General features: G+C 37.1%; 1 protein-coding gene across 1 annotated transcript in view; it reads left to right on the forward strand.

The window, feature by feature from the left end:
* Nucleotides 1-20,795, forward strand: part of LOC102008248 (retinal dehydrogenase 1) — a gene marked incomplete at its 3' end in the record, with an annotated part of 40,998 nt that extends 20,203 nt beyond the window's left edge. The window contains 9 exon segments of the mRNA XM_013506548.1: nt 2,142-2,282; nt 4,242-4,371; nt 6,082-6,143; nt 8,365-8,493; nt 9,027-9,140; nt 12,408-12,510; nt 14,276-14,460; nt 18,095-18,259; nt 20,676-20,795. Of these exon segments, the coding sequence (XP_013362002.1) occupies nt 2,142-2,282; nt 4,242-4,371; nt 6,082-6,143; nt 8,365-8,493; nt 9,027-9,140; nt 12,408-12,510; nt 14,276-14,460; nt 18,095-18,259; nt 20,676-20,795 (1,149 nt within the window).
* Between the last annotated feature and the right edge of the window lie 2,053 nt (nt 20,796-22,848).

Genomic DNA, 22,848 nt, shown 5'->3' on the forward strand with positions numbered 1-22,848 from the left:
ATATGCACTTTGCATGCATTTCTCAGGAAGAAGTTGTGAGCCCATACAATTGGTTGTATATATACACCATTCTCCCACCTGTGATGGTGAGGTATATCAGTGTCATATATTACACTGAAAAATTGTTGCTTGTAGTCAATATGTATCATCACTTACTCAGACCAGGTTATACTTTTAAGAAATCTCTCTTGCTTCAGATCATCTTAGTTTGGTGATCAATACAGATGATCCACAATCTGTAATGGTTCAACTTCCAATTTTTAATTTTACTAAGATGCAAAAGCAATATACACTCAATAGAAATATTTTAATTTTTTCCACCAGGGTAGTAAAAGCTATACAATATTGTTTTTCATTGCTAAGCAGCAACAGAAAACCACAATTACCAGTCAGTTACATGATCCAAGTATAAACAGCCAATGCTATACTGTGCACTGCCTTAAACAAACTAAATGAGATTATAAGCATTCTGAGCACATTTAATTCAAGCGAGGCTAAATTATAATGTTCAATAGGTCAGGTGTACAAAATGCAATTTTGACTCACAGTATTTTCAACTTACAGGTGTATGAGGAATCAACCTTATCATAAATTAAAGAACATAGCTATTTAAAAACATTTTTAGTTATTCCTACTTTGATAATTTTGAGACTTGTAGGTTTGTGACTTTTTAATTGAATCCAGTCTAATGAGGAGGCCTCCAAGAGGGAGACATCATTCTTGACTGGAATTTAGATTAAATTTGAGCAATTTTTAAACAAAATAGTTGGTTTTTTTCTTCCCACCTTAATTCTCAAAGGGAATTACATCCTCTGCAAAAAGTTGTAATCTTCTGGTCTGTGATGTTGAGATTTCTGAAGTTCCACAGGGGTCAGTTCTAGGTAGCAAAAATGTGGGAGGGGTGTTGGGATTTAATGTATTTGCAATGGATTTGGAGGGGAAAGCAAAAACCATGTGAATTAGAAAGGTAAGAATGGTGGTTTCATTGTTGGTGAATTTTATAGGAGATGACTGGGTATCTGCATAAGGATCTATAGGGGGAAGGCAGTAACCAGGGTTCATTAGCAGAACACTGGAAGAGTATACCTACCTGGATTAGAAAAACACAGCACAGGAGAAAAAGTATGACAGAAAGCAGCTCAAATGAAAGCCAGGAGGCTACTTAAAAAGGCTTTGTTGGTGTGGATTTATTCTATTATTTGGCTTTTGTTTGAATCAATGTAGGTTTTTTTTTTTTAATTTGTCACAGAATTAATTTCTTTTTTATCAATACCTGTTTGCAGTACTTAACAATTTCATTATTGTGGGGATCAGTGTAAATGGTGCATTATCAATTAAAAGTAACTGTTTTCTTTACTTAATTAGGAATTTAAAAAGATCTCTTTGTACCCAGCCAGGGAAAGAGGGCTTATCCCATGCAGAGGTCTCTACAAACCGATCCACTTTTCCTCTGCCTTTTGCCCTCTGCACAGAAAGAATGAGTGCATGTTTATAATGCTTACTCTTCAATAGCAAAGAAAAGTACTTATTCAGTTCTCAGTAAGTTCTTCATGAGTATGCACAAATTGTAGAGTACCCAGAAGGCAGAAAATGTATTCACTTTTTAGGATCTTGAGTTTGCTTGGAAATTTTGCATCTCAGTCACCAAAGAAGCAGAAAAAGTGGTAAAGAACAAGGGATCCACGGTTAGAGGGACTTCATTAAACCTCAGTTCAGCGTATTCAGTTATTGACCTGGAGCAAATCTGTCCTCTTCTGTTTTTTATCATCTATTAAGTGAAGAATATATTAGCCCTATGAGATTATTGAGAATCAAATGGATTCACATATATAAAGTTATTAGAGCAGTATTCCAAATATGGTAAACACTCAAATGACAGCAACTAGGAAAATATTGTTAATAGTTATATTCTAGGAAGTCAGGTCCATGTCAGGTGTGAGGAGCTCATCATTCTAAAGATTACTCAGCAGGTGTCAGTCCAACCTACCATAGTTGATTGTGTAGAATATGCTAGACTTTGAGGTAATGGAGACACAGCATCTGTTTATGACTAGCTACAGCCTGTTTTAAAGGGTTATTGCCATTGGATTTGCTCTGCCAATAGGATGAGTGCATTGAATTGAATTCCCCCTGACTTACAGGCAGATGTCGACAAAGCAGTGCAGGCTGCAAGACAGGCCTTTCAGATTGGCTCTCCGTGGCGTACTATGGATGCTTCAGAGAGGGGCCGCCTCCTACACAAGCTGGCTGACTTAATTGAAAGAGATCGTCTACTGCTGGCAGTGAGTATAACCAAACTGGATGCATAGGGAGAGCTCGCTAAAGCATTCACTGTTTGAACTGGCAACATGATTGGTTTTACTGAGCATTACATGCACCCTGTGAAAAAAGGAAAAGAGTTAGTCTCCTTATCCTAAAGAAATGTCAACCCTTGAGTTTATTCTCAAATAGTTATCCACTTTCTAGTTATGGATGATGTTAACTTCTGCTCCCACAACTGATTCTACAGCATAAGCTTTGGCAATTCCTCACTTAAGCCAAATTAAAGATGAATCTTTACTTTAGAACTGTAACAAGTCTTTAGCAAGGTGATAGGCAGTGTAAATCTTCTGGAATATTGGTTTCTCAAACTTATGTGGCCCTGAAGTCTTACTGGAAAATATCATTTACTTTGTTGTAGATATCCAAAATATTTCTCTATAATAAATCTTATTTCTCCTCACTTTAGCTCACCAAAATATTTAATGTGTCTATTCACAATGTTCATGATTAAATGATGTAATTTTTCTTTTTCACAAGTGAAAAGGGCAAAAAAAATATAGAAATGAAATCCAACTCAATATGTAAATAAAAAGTATTTATATTTTTTTTGTTTTCCTGAGACAAGGTCTCCCTATGTAGTTCAGGCATACTTTGGAGTACCTATGTATCTAAAGCTGGTCTCAAACTCACTGTGTTGCCTCAGCCTTCCAAATACTGGGGTCACTTGTGCGCACCATTACAACCAGCAAAAATTGTGTGTCTATGTGTGCTTTTTAAAAAAAATTCTAGGGGCTGGGGATTTAGCTCAGCGGCACAGCACCTTTTTTTTTGGTACCAGGAATTGAACTCAAGCGCCATGCAGGCATTTGTTCTGCTGAGCTCCATCTTTAGTCCTGAATTTCATTTTAAGCAAAGAAGAAAAAGAAGAGAGAGGGTACCATATAATAATTATGCTAGAGAACCAGAAAATGTTGAATTTTATAGCCTGATCATTCAAGTGACAGTAGTATAATTTGAAAGAACTGATCATTCAAATTATAACAGGAATGCCCAAAGGCGTTTCATCACTGAAAATTCTGCTGAATAAAATTCATGGATAAAGGATCCAGATGTTATGCTCATGTGAGTGGATTAGTTATATCGAGATGGAATTAAAAAATAAAAACAATTAGAGAAATATGAGAAATGGGCACTAATGTTAAACCATCACCATGTTTGGATTACAAGTGAAATCTTGTTGCATTTCTCATCTGACCAAGGAAATTGCATACTATTTTCTCCTTCAGGCATATAAAATTGTGATCAACTCCTCAAACACTGGTTAGCCAGGGGACACTCGGAATGAGACAAGTTAAATCTTGGAGGTAGCCTATACTATATGTCCATCAACAGATGAAGGAATAAAAAATATGTAGTATTTACATGAAATATAACACTACTCTTTCTTTCAGATAAACTTGAGTTATCTGTAGGGAAATGGACACACTTTGAGGCCATAATGTTAATTTAAATAAATCAGATACTGAACTTAAATATCATGTGGTTTCTCTTATGTGAAAAACCCAAATAATAAATAAAGAGCAAACTAAGAACTAGATCTAAGATGTAGGCAGATAGATCTTTCCCAGATGGGATAGGGCTCAGGAGATAGAGTGGGCACAAGAAAAGGAACAAAGATGTGTTATGCACATGTACCACCTCCGTGCAAGGAATGGAATATTATGTACTGAATTGTGTATCAAAAGAAACAGCAGCGGGTTTAATCACTGGAATCTCCTACCCATTCTAATTAGATCTTGTTATACGAGTGTGTGAGTTATTTTAACTCTTTTTGAGTCTCCTTTTTAAAGAGGCAATTAATTAAACAAAATAAGATTTCTTGTGTTTCTAAAATTCTGTAGCACATAATTATTCAAAATCATGAGTATGTGTATTTTTATATCTGAAATTTTATAGAATTTAACATTTTTGTTTTTCAGACAATGGAGTCAATGAATGCTGGAAAGTTATTTTCTAATGCGTATCTGATGGATTTAGGGGGCTGCATAAAAACGTTACACTACTGTGCAGGCTGGGCTGACAAGATCCAGGGCCGCACCATACCTATCGGTGAGGAGCACTGGGAGACCTCCAGGGCGGGGTAGGGCTGAGGTGATCACTGTAGACCTGAATGATTTCATTTCAATGGCTCCCTCTTGAAGAGGCCAGCCAAACAAAATAAAATTATTTTCACCTGATGTTAAGCCAACACAGTTCTAAACTAGCAAATTCTGTGATGACTGAGCGAATGACTTTAAAGTTGTCTCAATATAATCATACAGAACATAACACCATGGATATTTTAGAAACCATGAAAGTAGGAACATTCTTATGGCTACAATTACTGATTTAAGGCAACTATGGAAGAGCCTAAACTTTTCATAGCTCGCCTCTGACATTAGTTATTTGGATTCCACTGCTCTCGTGACATTTATATCCCTCCATAATGTAATTATTTAAGCCTCTTTGCATCTCCACCATGGACCAGCTGTGGTTATCTGTGCCTGCTCAAACTCAGTACAGTGAGACCAGAATAATTAAACAAACTAGTTCGTACTGATTTGTTTCAAATAGCTTCAAAATAAGATATAGCTATGTTTATAGCCTGAGGTAAGGATTTGTATATACAAATGCGGGCGTATATATTTATTAGTAGGATATACACATAGAAACATAAAAAATATTTCATATGGAAAAGCATCAATTTGAGAAATAGTGTGGGAAGAGTATAACTCATGTAAATGCACTACCTGGAACAATAAGACACACTGACAAGACTGGCCCTAGTGTGTGTTTCTAATCTAACTGGACATCCAGTATGTTACAGTGGTGGTCATGAAGCGACACATGGAAAATTAAACCCTAGTGGTACTGAGAAATGTATCTGTCTTAGTGACTATGTTACTTTACCCTCAGACCACATGGGAAAAGGCACTTCAAATACGTGTGGATCTTCAGAAAGACAGGCCTTGCTCTGGAGAATGTCGTAGAACTGAACACAAAGAGCAATGGTGCTCTCCGAAAGGCCACGTGAGACTGTGGAACACATTAGTTGGTCAGCTCTGGACAGGAAAATGTCCTTTTTTCTGTGCATCCAGGCCCCTGTATAAGAGAGCTTATATTTTGTTTAGATTAATTTTTTTGTTTTGTTTTGTTTTGTTTTGTTTTGTTTTGATTCCAGCACCGGTAATTGAACTCAGGACCTCACGCTTGCCAGGCAGGTGCTGTGCTGCTGAGCTAAATCCCCAGCCCCCTTGTATTTTGTTAAGTAGGCAGAAGTAAACATGTCAGAGCAAATCCATAGAAAGGCTTATTAGTTCTAGGAACTCTTTTTTTAAATTTCACTGTTTTTAATCATATGACTTTTTAAAAGGGATCATATTACTGGTAGAACTTTGAGCTGCTGAAAATGCACTTGAATATCATTCTTCTTCAGCTAGATATGACCCTACCTCATTGCTCTTTCTTTTTTCTATGAAACTTTGAGAGTTCCAATAATAGAGACCACATCCCTCCTTGATGATGAAAAGCAGAATTATCTTTCAGATACTTTCCAATCTTGCATCTTTACTTTTATCTAACTCGGGTTTATGATTGATATCATTCCAAACTATTTGAGGGCTCACGTTTTGTTCTGTAAATTATTGAAGATATGCTTCCTTCTTCTTTGTTAATTATATATTTATCTCATCTTCCTCTCACACCAACTTTCAGCCTCCACCCCACAAGCATTGAATATACCACTTCCCTGTACAGCTGAGTGTGTGCTTTATTTTCCAGATGGAGACTTCTTCACTTACACAAGACATGAACCTGTTGGAGTATGTGGCCAAATCATCCCTGTAAGTTGCTCTCTTATATACTTACAAAAAAAAAAAAAAAAGAAGATAAGAATTTTATTTCATTTAGTGACATAATTTATTCTACAAATGGATGCTTGTATATTGGCTAAATGTGATGTGAATTTCATCAAGTAGGACTTGTTTAACCTGCTCTTTCTGTTACTGAATTTCTGGGATTTGAATTAGGCAGTACAGAAAACTAGCCACACCCTGACCTAACTCTTGGGCGTGTTTCCGTATTATTGCATCAACAAATCTCAACTTTTACTCTACAGGTTGTTCTCAAAAACTTGTATTATGCACTCCTGCTAAGAGCCATGCTTTGTAAGCCTGGGACAGAGATGAGCATGGCTCCTCTGCTGTGGGACGGCCCTCCAGGGTGATGTGCCTCCTGCTCCCCACCACTCTGTCTCTTCTGAGTCGTCTCATCACAGACAGGAGTAGCAACAAGTGTCTAAGTCCTTAAAGATACTTTTTAATTAAAATGTAATAAATGCTACCAGAAACATGTGGAGCACTTATGGAATATATCACCTCTTTAGATAAGTGGCTTTCATACTCCAAATTCCCCTACAAGAAAAATAGCATTTTTAAGGGAAATTATGAATATTTTCTTTAAACTCAACAGAGAGAAGACTGTCTCAGAATAGCTGAAATTCTTGAAAAGTCAACTAAAGAGATTTAAAGTGTTCTGAAGCTCTTAAATGAGGAAAATATAATGGCTTATCTTTTGAATCAATGAGTTTAAAAAGTGAACATATCAACATTCTTTTTTTTTTAATTATTATTTTAAAGATAAAAGGAGGGAAACATTAACAGACATACAACATTTTACAACATATCACAAGCACAATACAGACAACACAGAGTTACAAACAAAGTGGTAGGGAATTAACAATGGTGGTTGTATTACATATTGATATCTTCAAAGTGGCTTCTCGTGAAAACAGATATAAACATGCAATACTGGTCAACCAAAGATTCATTGACAGTTTCTTTCAGCATAGAAATAGAAGACAGAAGAACAACCACGTTAACTATCCTGTATATACATACATACAAAATTTCTCCTTCTTTCCCTTCTCTTTTCCCACATCCCAGAAGCCCTTCATATCAACATTCTTAATGAAATTGCTGGTTTGTCAGAACAACTCCATAGTGGATGTGTTGTCAAATACCTGTAATCCCAGCACTCGGGAGGTTGAAGCAGGAGGACCATTGCGAGTTTGAGGCCAGCCTGGACTACAAAGTGAGCTCAAGGCCAGCCTCAACTGCATAGCAAGATCCTATCTCAAAAATAACAAAACAAAACAAAAAAACCTTCATAACCTTAAATACTAATGATAATTAATGTGTTTAAACATTTACCCCACATAGTTAACTCTCAGGACAACCTTCTGAGGTATGGAGGATATTACTGGCACTTTCAGGTGTTAAAGTCATACACAGAGAACACCTGACTGGTCAGCAAACAAGAACACCTGATTTCGGTGGCTGGGGATTTAGTTCAGCTGCAAAGTGCCTGCCTGGCAAGCGCAAGGTCATGAGTTTGAATCCTAGTACCAAAGGAAAAAACAAAAACAAATAAAATAAAAAAAAAAAAAAACCCACCTGATTTCACCCGACTGGTCAGCGATCAAGCTGAGATCTGAGCCCAAACACTCCTGCTTTGAACCCTAGATGTCTTTTTTTTAAACAAGATTTATTGTCCTTGGCTGGAGATGTAGCACAGTGGAACACCATATGCTTAGCACGTACAAAGCCCAGGGTTGGAACCCAGCACCATACGAAAAGAATATTTTCCCTGTAAATAAATGTTGCTAAATAACATTATTTACTAAATATCAAAAATGACCTACACAAGGAAGAGATGATCATACCTTTTAAAACATAGATAGTTTAATTGATAGCTCATATGCTTGTTTGTAGGCAAAACCACACAGTAATTTTCTCCTGCTAAAATAGGAATTCAACATAGCAACATTTGCTTAAAAATGGTACTCTCTCCTTGTGCCTGCTTCTATCTGCTTGAGTCAGAGAACTATCATTTACTAGTTCCTTCTGGCCATGACCTTGAATAGAACACATTGGACGCCTGTCAAAACTGCTGAAGTCATTATTTAACAACTATAGGGGAGGGAGGAACTGTATAATGTCACAGTTATTGACATCTGTGCCTTTGAGCAAAACAAACACTGCATTGTGGAATATTGCTTTTCAGTGGAACTTCCCGTTGGTTATGCTGGTGTGGAAGCTCGGGCCCGCCCTCAGCTGTGGAAACACAGTGGTTGTCAAGCCGGCAGAGCAAACGCCCCTCACTGCCCTTCACGTGGCCTCCTTAATTAAAGAGGTAAGCTTCCTGAGTCCAAGTGTGCTCAAGAAGCCCAGAGCCCTAGCTGCAAAGGGAGGCCCTCCTTAGTGCGACTGTCAGCTCCATTCTGCTCAGAGGCTCCATCCAGTGGCGAGGACGCCCGGAGCCGGGCTGCCAGCTGGGATTTTTGGCAGTCAGTGCTCATGGGTACCCTCCCAAATGCAGACCAGAAGCCACACCAGAGGCTTGGAGTCAGTCACATAGTCGTTATTTTCTTGCTTTTGTCCAACTCTCACACACTCAAATTCATGTTGAAATTAATATAGAACCCTTTCAGTGCTATAATGTTGTTTGTTTCCAACTGCCTATGATTGCTTCCACTGAGGTTATTTTCATATAGGCTAAGAAATGACATCATAATAATGAGGAATGAGGAATAAAGCTGCCTCAGTGCAGTTTTCTTTGTAAAGCAACTCACAAAGTTACCTCGAAGAAGCAGCCTCCATCCCGTGTACCCCTTTCTTGCATCATTCTGAGTTCTGTTGTAACTGTTTTGCTTTTTATCCCTTCAGGCAGGTTTTCCTCCTGGAGTGGTGAATATTGTCCCTGGCTATGGGCCCACCGCAGGGGCAGCCATCTCTTCGCACATGGATGTCGACAAGGTGGCCTTCACGGGGTCCACGGAGGTAATGCCACTGACTCGGGCAGCCATTAAAAACGGCACCATCTCTAATTATTCCGAGGATGTTTACGTAACTATTTTGAAAGCAACACTTCCTTATAACAGAAGATCATTTCAATGATTTGTTCTTTATTCTAGCTTTCAAATTTGTTTGTACAACATCAGCAGTTACAGTTTAAATGAAATGAAATATTGATTACAAACCTCAAAGGACTCGACTGTTCTGAGCGTGCTCATTACTTTCCTTGTAAGGAATAGAGCCACTTGGTCTGTGTCACACGACTGGTAAAGTTTATGATAGAAAATGTAAATTAGGCCACAGTGTTTTGTGTGAATGAATGCAATTCTATCCTGTAGATTATAAAAATTGAGAAGTAGTACCTCACCCTGAGCGCCTTATTTGGGACTCGCTGGTACCTTCTGAAAGGGCACCAGAAGCTCAGTTTCCCTGAGATCACTTTATCTTTCTGCTTTCTATCTCCAGCTTGGCTATCCCAAAGCTAAAACACACACACATGCACACGCATACACACACACACACACACACAGATGCATATGTGTGCGTGTGCAGAAGTATTCCATCCATGGGGACTGAAAGTAGAAGGAGAGAGGAGCAAGCAGCCGGATGGTAGTCTTTGGGAGGGTGATTGATATCCTAAGCAAAGAAACTGAAGAAATTATACTAGTTCAAGCAAAAGATAATTCTTGAGTCATTGTACTAAGTTATGACATTGTTAGATGTTCAACATTAAAATTAACGTACACCTCTCCTTGGTACATGGAAGGACCTGAAGGACAAAGAGATCATGACCCTATCTTAGAAAGTTGCTGACATAAGTAAGAAACAAAGCAGGATGCGCTATGTGGGGAAATATGTGCAAACCGCTCTGACGGGATGCATGAGAAGGAGTATTGATCTCAAGAATGCTGCTAAAACTTCCTCTGCTTTTTGATGAATGGTTTACATGTTGAGCCCCCTGAAGATTGATAAACAAAATGAACATTCCAGAAGGCTCTCCACCCTGCCGTCTATAAGCCACTGGTCCTTTTAAAAAATGTCTTAACAAAAACAATAAAAGAGAAAGCTTTGTTACTCATGTACATCATTAGGTTATATACTTTTTATACTACCTAAGACAATTTCTCTTCCCTTCGGTGGGACCCAGGAAGACCAAAAGATTGGACGCTTACATATCTAGGTAGTGAATTGAAGGTAATTTGATTATTTTGTAATCTTAGTAAGGAGTTTTTTAAAAACCTCATTTGCATAGAAAATTGAAACGAGATCTTAAATCTTACTGTTCTTGATTTTCTAAAGTAGGTAAATGTATATATATATATATATATATATATTTCACCACGCCCCCAAAACCTTGCCCTTCATAGCCAGAGTAGAAATAAGTTGCTTTGTGCAAATGCCTGAGATAAGGAAAATACAATCCTGCATCCAGGATTTCTATGGGCAGTTGAGCATGTAGAAGACATGGCAATAACTATTAAGATGACTGAAATCATAGCAGAGAACATACAGGAAGGAAGGCACATGTTCCCCAGCCTAGGGTTGTAAACTTTCCCCAGTAGAGACACAGGTGTATTTCCTGGTCATTACTTCTCTTGTCTGTCTGCCGCCCCTGACCCACTGCCAGCATCACTTCCTGTTAGTCTTGGCTCATCACTAAGCTCCTAGGGCACTGTGGGGACTCTGTACCCACAGGAAAGAAACCTTGACCTTAGAAGACTAGGAACTTCTGGGTTCACATGCTCACACTACTCCTCTGGTGTTTTACAAATGTTAAGTATCCTCGTTAAATTTGAAATTGAGCTTTAAAGGGGCAAGAAAAAAATTCTTAATCACCTTAAATGAAAATTCAGTTTTTGAAAATGGTCCCATGAAATGTGTTTTGAAAGGAAAATAGACTCTAAGTGAATTTTCAGACAGGGTTTCCCTAATAGGTGTATATTTTGTTGATTTTTATTAACCCACTTTCAGGGGACTGATTGAGTCCACGAAGCCTTGTCAGCAGATTCGCTACTACTCTGTTCAGTAATGCACAGTGCCAGTTACTGCAGTAACCACGTGAAATGTGAAGGCACAATTTACCTTTCCTTTTAGTAGGAATAGGAACTTCTTATGACACCCATAGAAGGAAAAGAAATCCAGAGACTGAAGGAAATGAAATAGATTATTATATAAAAGGGAAAGGCAAAGATCATTTTAATGGATTAAAGTGTCAATAAAAATAATAAAATTATTAAAATAAGTCATGGTTTGGAAGTACAAAAACAAAAATAACTACAAACAATAATCTTTATGAGAAGTAACCTGCAAAGAAGAAAATAAGTAAATGAAAACAATGTCTTTGTCAGAGAAGAGACAGCTGGCTTTCAGGAGGAAATCTGAACAGTAGGAGTCCACCTAACTGACGTAATAGCGCAGAACAGATACAATGTCTGTCTTCTAACTCCACTGTCCATAGGTGTGTGTGGTGGAGAAGGGAGTGGGGAGGTGCAAGGAGAGAGTGAGAGAGAGAGAGAAAGAGAGTTAAAGGAGTCCACTGCAATAAACAGTACTGAGAAGAGGTAGCGATAGTATAAGGTAATTACTACCATGGAGGTGAAAATCTCCTTGAAAAATTTATACTTATAAAACTAATACAATTTGAGGCAGTCTCTAGCTATGAAAGAATGATTATGAGGCTTATTGGGAGACCAGGAGAAAAAAGGGTCATGTGTAAACAGGTATAAGGGAAGAAATGAAGAAAGAGCTAACATCTGGGCTGGACCCCAAATAAGGGCAGGACTTGAATGCAAGCCAGATGAGGATGGGTATAAAATGAGAAAAAGAAATGGCATTCAAGAGGCAGGGGATACAGCAGTTGGCTGGACAGAGTTCTGCAATGTCAGGACAGAGAAGTTGAAAGTCCAAGAAGTAATTTGGAGTTGGGTCAGAGCGTGTTGGATCAATGTGTAGAGAGATGCAGTTCTGATGAAAATGAGAATACCCTCCGTTCTAACCATGCTTATCAAGACTACTTGTATTCTGTACGTCTGTGCTACTACCCACGAACATTTTTGTAGTTAATCTCTGTATCTGCGTAGTATTTGGGTAGAGGAGACTTTTAAGTCTCCAGGTGCTAATTATGGAAAACAATGCCATGTAGTGTTTCTTCCCGGTGAAATCTAATAGGGTCACAAACTCAGATAAATGTAAAATGTTAGACCTGTCTTCATGAGCACATAGTAAGGCCTCCTTGGCAATGCTGCGTTTCAGGTCGGCAAACTAATCAAAGAAGCTGCTGGGAAGAGCAATCTGAAGAGGGTCACCCTGGAGCTGGGGGGGAAGAGCCCCTGCATCGTGTTTGCTGACGCCGACCGTGAGTACAGCCGCCTCTGCTAAGCCCGCTCCTGCATCCTTTCTGGTGTCTCATAACGCCAGACAGGGAGCTCGAATTTTACAAACGTGTTTGCTTCAAAGTGTAAGGAATTCGTCTGAGTCCAGAATTACTCTCAAATATTTTCAATTGTCCTAAAATTAGAACACATAGAAAAGTTAATCATAGACACACTTTCTTCTTGGAATGGAATAGGCTGCCGTTTCCTCAGATGAATCCTGAATGATGTAAATGTTTTGCATTTATGGGTCCAGCGGGATGCATTTTTAATAATTATATATGTTCAGTGGTTGGCACTGTGCTAAGCGTAATGAGATGCCTCGTATATGTGGGACCAAAACCGACTGAGGAGACACTAGTTTGTCATTTGTCATCTCCGTTTACTCTGGGTCAAGCACTCATTGATTGAAATAGTCAGAAGAGAGTTAAATCTTTTTACATTGTTTCTTTTTCCCCCCATCAAGGATAGTTGAGTTTACATACATTAAGTCTGCAATTAAGATGTGACCCCACTACATAATGTTCTAGGTTCACTCTGATTATATTACCAAGTAGAACTCAAAATTATTTCCTAATGAAGAGTTAATTAGCAGAAGCAGAAGAGCTACCACTCCTGTAATCCTTTCTTACACTCTTGCACTATTGGGATAAACAAATGGTGTGTGGAATTGGCCTTTAATGTTTTCTGATCTTAATTGAAGGTTTGAGAATGTACTACCTTCTGAAACAGTCTGCAAATGTGACAACATTCCACACTTTACAAGCCTGTCAATAAATTGCTTTCAAACAATTTAAGTTGGTCTATTTAGTTCTCAAATTCACACCTACTTGCTTTAATGTTAAATTGAATCTTTAGCATTTAGAGTATTAAAATGCAAAGACACTATCATTATTCTTGTTGAGGATTTACTAATAAAGCAACCTAGCTTTATCCTGTCACCTAAACAGATAGGAGTTTCTGGCATGTATGAAACAATATGGTAGACTTTTAGGTTTTCAAAATGTTTTTCCTATAATAAGATTAAAAGGTAGGGGTAATAATGCTGACTATTGGTAGATTTTGTTGTTTTTATGTTATGGATCTTTTTCAGAAAGATCAATTTTTTTACTAATCAGAACATTAAAGAATGTTATTGAGAATTTCCCAATTGCTTTTGCTTACAGCTTGGCTTGCAAACAGAAACATTTGGTAAAATTTGTTTTTATTTGCCATGTCTGTATCAGGGGGACAACCACAACCATGGCCATTTTTTCCACACAAACACAAATGCGGCCGTATTTTCCAGCATGGGAGAATAAATTAAAATTGTGAACTGAGGTACTTTATGACAATGTACCTTTTCAAATTGTCTCTTTTATTGAGTTAAATCCAGATGTGTAGAGGAATGATTCACAATCATCTAATTATTAATGCAGATATTTATGAAAATTATTTGCAATGTCATTTGATCTTTGGATGAAATCCACATTCTTAATTATATTCACATTAAAATTATGGTAATAACCATCATTTTTTCAGAATTGATTCATTGCCACTACTTTCCTAGTAAATAAAAGATCACAAAGATTAATTTACGGTCCAGACATCAAGAGGAGGACTTCATAGAGCCCATGTCTGATTACACAGCCCATCATTTCTCTAAAGCACCATGTTACCTCTGGGAACATATTTAAGTATGAACTCTTTAGAACATAGCTTTTCTTTAATGGTGTTTGTTTCTTTAATGGTGTTTGTATGCTTTTACAGTGGACAATGCTGTAGAACTGGCACACCATGGCCTATTCTACCACCAGGGCCAATGCTGTGTAGCTGCATCCAGGCTTTTTGTGGAAGAATCAATTTATGATGAGTTTGTTCGAAGGAGTGTTGAGCGGGCTAAGAAATATGTTCTTGGAAATCCACTGACCCCAGGTGTAAACCAGGGCCCCCAGGTGAGAATACAAATAATAAAATTTCAGATGACAATAATTCAAGATCCTTTTTAGGCCTAATTTTTAACAAATAAACTTGCATCTAATCTATACAAAGTCTTCAGTAACAATACTATACCAATTCAATGATTTAAAAATCTAATTTTCAATGGTAAAAGAAATTATTCTATTTTTGTCTTGTCTATTTGTTATTTCTAGAACAGTGTAGGAGCCATTTGGGGAGCTAAAGATGTGAGAAAATTGATAAACAGTATCAATTTCTTGCTTTATGTAACCTCCACATTCTTTGATTCCTGTACACAATTCTTTGTCCATCCTAGAAGTTCACATACATTCCTATCATTTTCTTCTCAGAATCAGTCTTTCGTCTCAGCCGTCATTCCACAGCTCAAACACTCTTAAATCACTGTCAAATTTTCAGTCACTCTCACTTGATGATGTTAGACGTGTCCTTAGGGGTTCTTGTTTCCCGATTCCTGACAAATTTTCAACTAGTTGTGAGAGCCCAACTACTTCCCCAGAGCCCCAAGTTTTCTTCTGTTTATTTAGAACCATTTTTATCAAGAGTATCTCTTACTGTCTTACTCAAAGATCACATTTCCCTCTTTCTTGCACAGTTCTTTGTTTATGGCGTGCTATTCAAGCTCTTCCATCTTTGCTTCTGAGTTTTCTCTGTTCCTTTAGTGTCCTACTGTAGATGAGTAATCCTCAAGTAGGGCCAGTTTTGCTCCCCATCCCAGGGCACATTTGGCCATGTCTGGAGATGTTTAAAGCTGTCACAGTTGGTGGGAAGGTGTCGTTCTACTTGCAGCAAGTTAGTAGAGACCAAGAATGCTACTCAGCACCTGACAATGTATAGGAGAGCCCTACAACAGAGAATGAACTGGGCCACGAGGCCAGAGGGCCTTTGCTGATAGACTATGCCCACGAGACTGGAGGCTTGGAGTTTTTATTCCTTCACACTGTTATACACTGTTGAATATTGTTGACTTGAAATCAAACTATTCTTAACTAATAGGCTAAGGAAAAATTTTTTTCTTAAATCAACATTTTGTGAACACTACTTTTAGTTAAATCCTGATGAGCCCTGAGATAGTCACAAAGCTATACCAAAAAGAACAAGGAAGACATTCACTGACCTAATGGAGTTTGTCATCTAGGTAATTTAGGATCTTGGGCTTTCTTGCTCATCCTAAGTGTCCCACTATGAAAACCTTAGGACATAAATAATGCCAAATATTGACAGTTCAGAGCCCTACATGAACTGGCAAATAAATTTATAATTTGATTTACTTTAATTGCATTATATCTTATAATTGTCTTTGAGTTTAATGTCTACATATGAGTAGTTGACAATTTTTATCATATTTGACAAAATCTCAAATGGATCCCAAGAAATATATCCAACTCCAATTTGAAATTTGTCTCCCATTGTAAAAAAGATTGTGCTTCTAAATTTTCTGTTGTGATTATTCTCTCTCTAAATTATCTGTCTACCGATCTGTCTAAACGTTAAAGTCTCTTCCCATTAATAGATACGAAAAAAGACAGAAGCAAAAAATATTTAAAAATACTTAGTGTTGAACAATGGTTGGGCAATACTTTTCTTCACTAGATGGTCTGGAAAGTTCAACCATAGCTCAAAAAATTGAGTGATATGTCTTGTTATTTTTCTTTTTTGCCTCATTATTTTTTTAAGAGAAAGAAATTAAAGTTAAGATTCTTAAGTGAGCCAATGATCAATATGACTTTAATTCCAATATATGAGTAGGGTTTTATCACAGGCTGAACTAAGTACCATAAGTGGGCATATTGGAACTTTGAGAAATGAAGGACTGAGAAACCCCTGCAGTTTTGATCCTGAAAGATTTTCATCTGTTGTAAGAAAGCACTTGTGAAAAAGCTCTCACTCAAGAAGCTTAGCCTAGGGCTTCATCCACTGCCGGTGAGGGAACTGAGGCTTTTTAAATATGGTTGTAAAACTTCCTTCGTCCACATGAAAAAAAAAAAAAAAAAAACACAACAAAACAGTTATAGAGAAAATAATTGCAGAAAATACTAGTTTAGGAAAAATAATTTTTAAAGTAATTTTGGGTTTTTTTTCCTACTGGAAGAATATAAACTTAAATATCTGATTGTTGGAGTAATTTTTAGAACTGTAGGTATTGTTACTCGTATTTATATTATAAATGTGTATTCAAATATGTATATTTTTCTTCATTTATAAAGGAAATTTCCTACTTGATTTCATAAACAAAAATGTGTATTTTCCTAAAAATTTGGAGTAATAATATTTTCATTTTGGAAAAAAGTAACACTAACTACACAAATTGTGCTAACCCCTTGTCACGGCAGGGAGACACGGACGTTGAAGAGGCATTGAAAAGCGCTGAGCTGCACTGTACCAAGAAGTGTGCCAAATTTTTAAAAATAGTATCTGATTAAGGACAGCACTTAATTTGATTAGATTAAATCAAGTAGGAAATTTCCTTTATAAATGAAGAAAAACATACGTATTTGAATACACACTTATAATACAAATACAAATAATAATACATACAACCCTAAAAATTGCTCCAACAATCGATACTTAAGAAAGCTAACATGGGGACAACTAAAATTCACTTTATGGAAACTTTTTCTGGGCCTTCGAACACATGGAAGATTTCCCAAGGCAAAGAAGACCAAGAATATCAGTTTTTAACTAGTGAGAAGACAGACATTAAACTGGCAAGAGCCCCCAACTTCCTACTTGGCTTCTGGATCTCTTGTTGTTCCCTTAATCCTTTACTTCAAAAGACTTGGGATAGGCAGCCTGCACCAACAACGTGGGGCCAAGGGTCACTCAATCAATACAGGAAGTGGGATGACAGACAGCCACCTCAGTTCAGTGCATGGGGAGACGTATGTGCTGCTTGTTCTCAACCAGAACTCTGAAATCCTTTCTCCCCTTATAGAAGTATTATTTAAAAAAGACTCACTTAACTTCTGCTATATTTGTCATGTATTTAGATGTGAACCATAGAACAAGCCAAAGAGATGACAATTGGGGCTGACCAGAAATTGCAATCAAAACTACAGACCTAAACTGGGAATGATGCCCAAAATATGGTCAGAATGTGATGTACAAAGGCAGGGGCAGGCCAGAGGGGAAGGGTCAGAGATGGGAAGACTCAGACAGATACAGTATAGGAATCTATCTAGAGTCGAAAAGCATCAGCTTCTCAACTGCCATATGTAGCTGAACCAAAATCAGAGCATCCTTTCCTCTTCCATCCTTTTATTTCAAGTAAGACTACTGTGTTCAGGTGTGTGAGATCTTTAACAAACTTTTCTTCCAAAATGAACAAACGACACTTATGTGAAAGGTCCACATGAATGACAGTGCAAATATATTTGACATTCAAAACTGTAGAGGTTAAATATAAACATCTCAAGGTGTTTCCCTAACAATTCATGAGATATAAATGTACCCAAAGAACAAATCTGAAGTTCTTTTAGCTTTTTTTTTGAGTATTAAGTGCATTAATAATATCCTAGCATTTTGAAGACTTCGTGAACAGGTCCAGCAGTGGTTCCCTTTGTAAGTTGCTAACTGGTGTTGACTCCTTCTCACACAATATTTTTGAAACAGATTGACAAGGAACAGTACAATAAAATCCTTGAGCTCATTGAGAGTGGGAAGAAACAAGGGGCCAAACTGGAGTGTGGTGGAGGCCCCTGGGGGAACAAAGGCTACTTCATCCAGCCCACGGTCTTCTCTAACGTGACAGATGAGATGCGCATTGCCAAGGAGGAGGTAAAAGGCTTCATTCCCTCTGATGCCTTTGTTGCTGTCTTCTGTTTTGCTGTTTTTCCTACGTGTGTATATTGTCCACTGTCCTGTTAAATTCAGCTCTTTGAATGTCACTCTCAGCAAAATTGATATGCTGTGTTTCTCCTCTTGATAAAGGTGTAAATTATATGTAATAAAGACTAAAAAATCCAGGAATTCAGGAGTCCACTGGTCCTAGCAAGAATTTCCAGCCAAACACAGTCTAAGGTGATCAATAATCTTAGGGGTTTCCTTCACAGCTATGAAGTTGTAGACAAGAATCCTGTCCTTTGTCGTAACGTGAATAAACCCTTTGACTTTTTCCGACACGAGACATCTTTATATTTGATAATAATATCCATCTTTATCATTTCATACTTTCGATGTACTTGTGGTCCTTACAGGGTAAGACTTTCTAATTTTATATATGCAAATATAAAAATAAATTATGCATAATATATGTACATGTATACACAGACACATAAATGTATTTGTATGTAAATGATATTTTTGTGTATATGTGTGCCTTTCAATATCGCTTCAGTATTTAAAGACAATACACAAAATTAGCAAGTCTAACATCTGAAAACTCTGAGGTCAAGAGCACATGTAGACTGGGGAGTGTGTAGGGATGAATATTTATATTCATATATGTGCTAATATATATGTGCATAACTATATTATATAATATGTCACATATTGCAGTGAAATATGTGGTGAGCACCAACTAAATAGCAAGATAAATATTATCCAGAGAGATAAGACATATGACTGGGAAGTCTGCATTTAGGAATGGTAAATAGTCTGACTCACACACACTGAGGGCTTTTAATGAAGCAGAGGTAGATGCACAGCCTTTGATTATGTAAGTGTAAAAAATACTGACAGCTCAAAGGTACTGATCGTAATCCTTTCAGCCATATGTCCTCTGTGTCCATGGTATGACAACGACTCTGAGGTTATTTTCTAACCCCTCAAAAATGTCTTCAAACCAAGAGGAAAAGTGTACAATCAGATTTGCAAACAGATGAAAAAATAGGAAAAACAAACATAAATGTCAATGTATATGAATAATCAAACATATTAGTTTCTCCAAGTTAATTCAGCCAACTGAATTATAATGTTTTATTTACTGATAAAATCTTTTCTAATTAGAGCTGTCCTTGCATATCTTGATTAATACCACACACGGGAAAAACATCTTCAACCCAGGAAATATTTATGGTGTTCCTATAATCTAAGTAGTAGAATAGCTAGCTTGCTACTTTATAGTGGAAGTCTGGAGCATGTACTATGTGCAACTAAACTTATGTGACATATGAGCACTTTTATTGCAATATTTGCTCTCTGGCTAGTTCCTAGGTCACAATATTATGATTAGATTTACAGCATTCAGTTTCTCCTGAATGGTAGCCCCTGTGCCCATACTACTTAAATCAATAACGAACACCAGAAAATCATTTGTTATTTTGGGTTTTTGCCTATGGTCTTTTAGATTTTCTAGAAAGTTCTGGTGGTACTATGAGGAGGCTTCTTTTATTTAATTTCAACTACTTTTTTATTGAATGTAGATATTTCTTTTTAAAAGAAAATTAGTAGTTTTTCTTCTGCCTGGGGCTGAAATACAGGATGAGTTGATTTTTGGCTGTGCTAAGTAGAGTCTACCAAACATGAAAAGAATGGTTTAGACTGGAATAAGCCAAATACGATTTTTACTCCCTGTCTTGATTATAGGTATTGCCGGTGAACTCATGCTTTAGTTACTATGGGGGCTGGTGTTTGAGATTTAAGCTCTTGGAGAAATGAGCATTCTGTTTGGTATATGTAAGTTGCACAAGATTTGGCTACAGAGTAGAACTTGAGTAAAAAATTATGATGTTTTACCTAACCCCTTATGAATTACAAAAAGATTGATGTGCAGTAGAACACCTGATAATTTAATGGCACAGTGATATTTAAGACATAAATATTATGAACCACTGCCTACTCATATATCCAACAGAACAAGCACTGCTTTCTTGGAGTTACTACTTACCAGGAAGATGAAGAAAGCTAAGGAGGAAATTCTAAATGTTTCTAAAGTACAGGTCTCAAGTTAGTGATCTGATCCACAATCAAATTCTTGGAAGCTTAATTCCAAGATCTAGAAAAATAAATTCTCATTTATCTAAATCCTACTTTTCTCCAAAGAGAACTTAACACATCAACATTGCTTATTGTCACCTACCATTTCCATAGTTACCTATTTTGTTCATGCACACAGGTCAGAGTTGAGTAACAAAATCTCATCCAATTTAGAATAGTAGACAGAGAGAGAGAGAGAGAAAGACTATATTACACCACCATTTATAATACATAGTTTTAACTTATCATTTTATGTCATTCAATTATTATGCTATAGATATTTGGACCAGTGCAACAAATCATGAAGTTTAAATCTTTGGATGATGTGATCAAGAGAGCGAACAATACTACCTATGGCTTATCAGCAGGAGTCTTTACCAAAGACCTTGACAAAGCAGTGATGGTCTCCGCTGCTCTGTAGTCAGGCACTGTGTGGTAAGTCAAGGGACTGGAAGTAATATGCGCTTTTCCAACATCCGCCATATTAACAGGCTAATTTGAACTTTTCAGTTGAAAATATGTGGCCTGCTAAAAAAGAGCGAAAAAAGAAAAAGAAAAAGAAAAAAAACCAAACAGAACAACAAAGTAACCCAAAACATAAACAAAATTAATTACTCTAAGGGCAAAACTTGAGAGGGGTATTTTCTTTAACTCAATTCAGTCTTTTGGAATGACTTAGCTTAAATATTTTACAGATGTTTGTTTGTACAATATAGGTATTACTAGATACTTTCTAGCTACTTGGCACTGTTATGTGCAAAGGAAATAAAAGAAAAATTTCTGTTTTAATTAGGTTTAATTAGTTAAGATAATGTTTATTTGGTACCCATGTAAGTGCTTAATTCTTATTTCAGATTCTTATTCTGTGATTATGAGAGATGTCTGAAGGTCACAATTTGGAAGAATATATTAAATTTTGAGAAATATCTCTTTCAATTTTGACCTATTTTTTATGTTTAATTTTTGTACTTTGTGTCTGAAAGTGTAACTTTCAAGGCTGAGACCCTCAACATTTATACGCCTTGTCCAGTCCTCAGGGTCTTGATTGTTTTCTCAGTAGTTTTTGTCCTCATTCTTTGTCCTGGCAACAGCCTGAGATTATTTTTCTTCTCACTCCCATTCTAGTTTTTAAAAAATTAGACACTGACAAGATCCCTGTTGATAGCTCTAGAATTCTCTTCCTAGCCATGAAGAGAGTCACTGTTCAGTTAAAATGTATTCCAGGTTGCACTCTATGTTGTTTGTCTAACAATCTAGTCCAAGCTGGCCTCGTGTGGTGAAATTCCTCCCTTAGCTCCTGAGTGCCAACGTTACAGCACGTACCACTGTGTCTGGCCACAGTACTACACTGTTGCATTAACACATGACTGATCTGAGTGGCAGACTTATCTCCCAATCTAAAGAACGGTTCTCAACCTTGGCTGCACATTAACACAGAGTATCCCTAATCCTCAAATCAAAAATCCAAAATGCTTTGCAAGGTAGCAACATAATACTCAAAAGGCTTGGTGTCACCAGGAAGCAAGGTATTGACTCAGTGAGGATCCAGCCTCTCACTTCTTTGGTCCTTGATTCTTTGTGCCCTTAATGGAAGAATTCAGTCAAGACACATACGCATCCATGCAGAAGTATAGGTAGAATTTATCATAAAATAGATATAGAGAGAGTTAAACCTTTAGGAGGGAAGTTGGGTGGTGCCACAAAGACAATTGCCCCCGTGCAAGTTTGGATATATTTATGTTTGGAGAAGTTCCTCCTGTAGATCCGGACACTATGGTGATTATGATGCTTGACATTTTACTCAAAAGTCACTTTGGAATTACAAAAATGTCTTCCTGTCCTTTTCAGGGAGTCAGTGTTTCCTCAAGAGCTTTAGCTATGTATGAAACTTAGGAAAGATAAATTCTTCATTCAAATCAGGCCTATGCCTAAGGCACATGGTCTTTAAAGAACATTTCCCTTCTGATGTGATTGCACTGTAGGATTTAGTTTTCAGGAACGCTGTATTCTTTGTTCTGATATTAGATAGCCAAGTGGCCAGGTAGCAGAAGGAATGTGCCTGGTGTAGAACCTTAAAGTGTCACTGGACTTGGTGGGATTTCTTAGGTCTGAGACCTACAAAGGATTATAAACGTATTATACACTGAAATCTTTGTTTCCTTAACTGGTAACATATGCTATTTTCAACGGCCCCCGCTTCCTCCATTCCCCCACATACACTTTTACCACTCAGGCCCATAATGTCTAACTACCTGCCTAGCATTTAGATTTAGGGTAAATTTTAACTTTGAATTTTGGAATTAGGGATATCCTACCACTAAAGTCTATGCAAATATTACAAAATCTGAAAAACCATTAAAACAAATCAAGCAAATTCTTCATGAAGTCAGTATGGCCCGTGATGAATGTAGAAATTTTCTATGAGAAATTATTCACACAAATCCCTATTA

This window comes from Chinchilla lanigera, unplaced genomic scaffold (assembly GCF_000276665.1).
Source record: "Chinchilla lanigera isolate Chin_1 unplaced genomic scaffold, ChiLan1.0 scaffold00111, whole genome shotgun sequence".
NCBI lineage: Eukaryota > Metazoa > Chordata > Mammalia > Rodentia > Chinchillidae > Chinchilla > Chinchilla lanigera.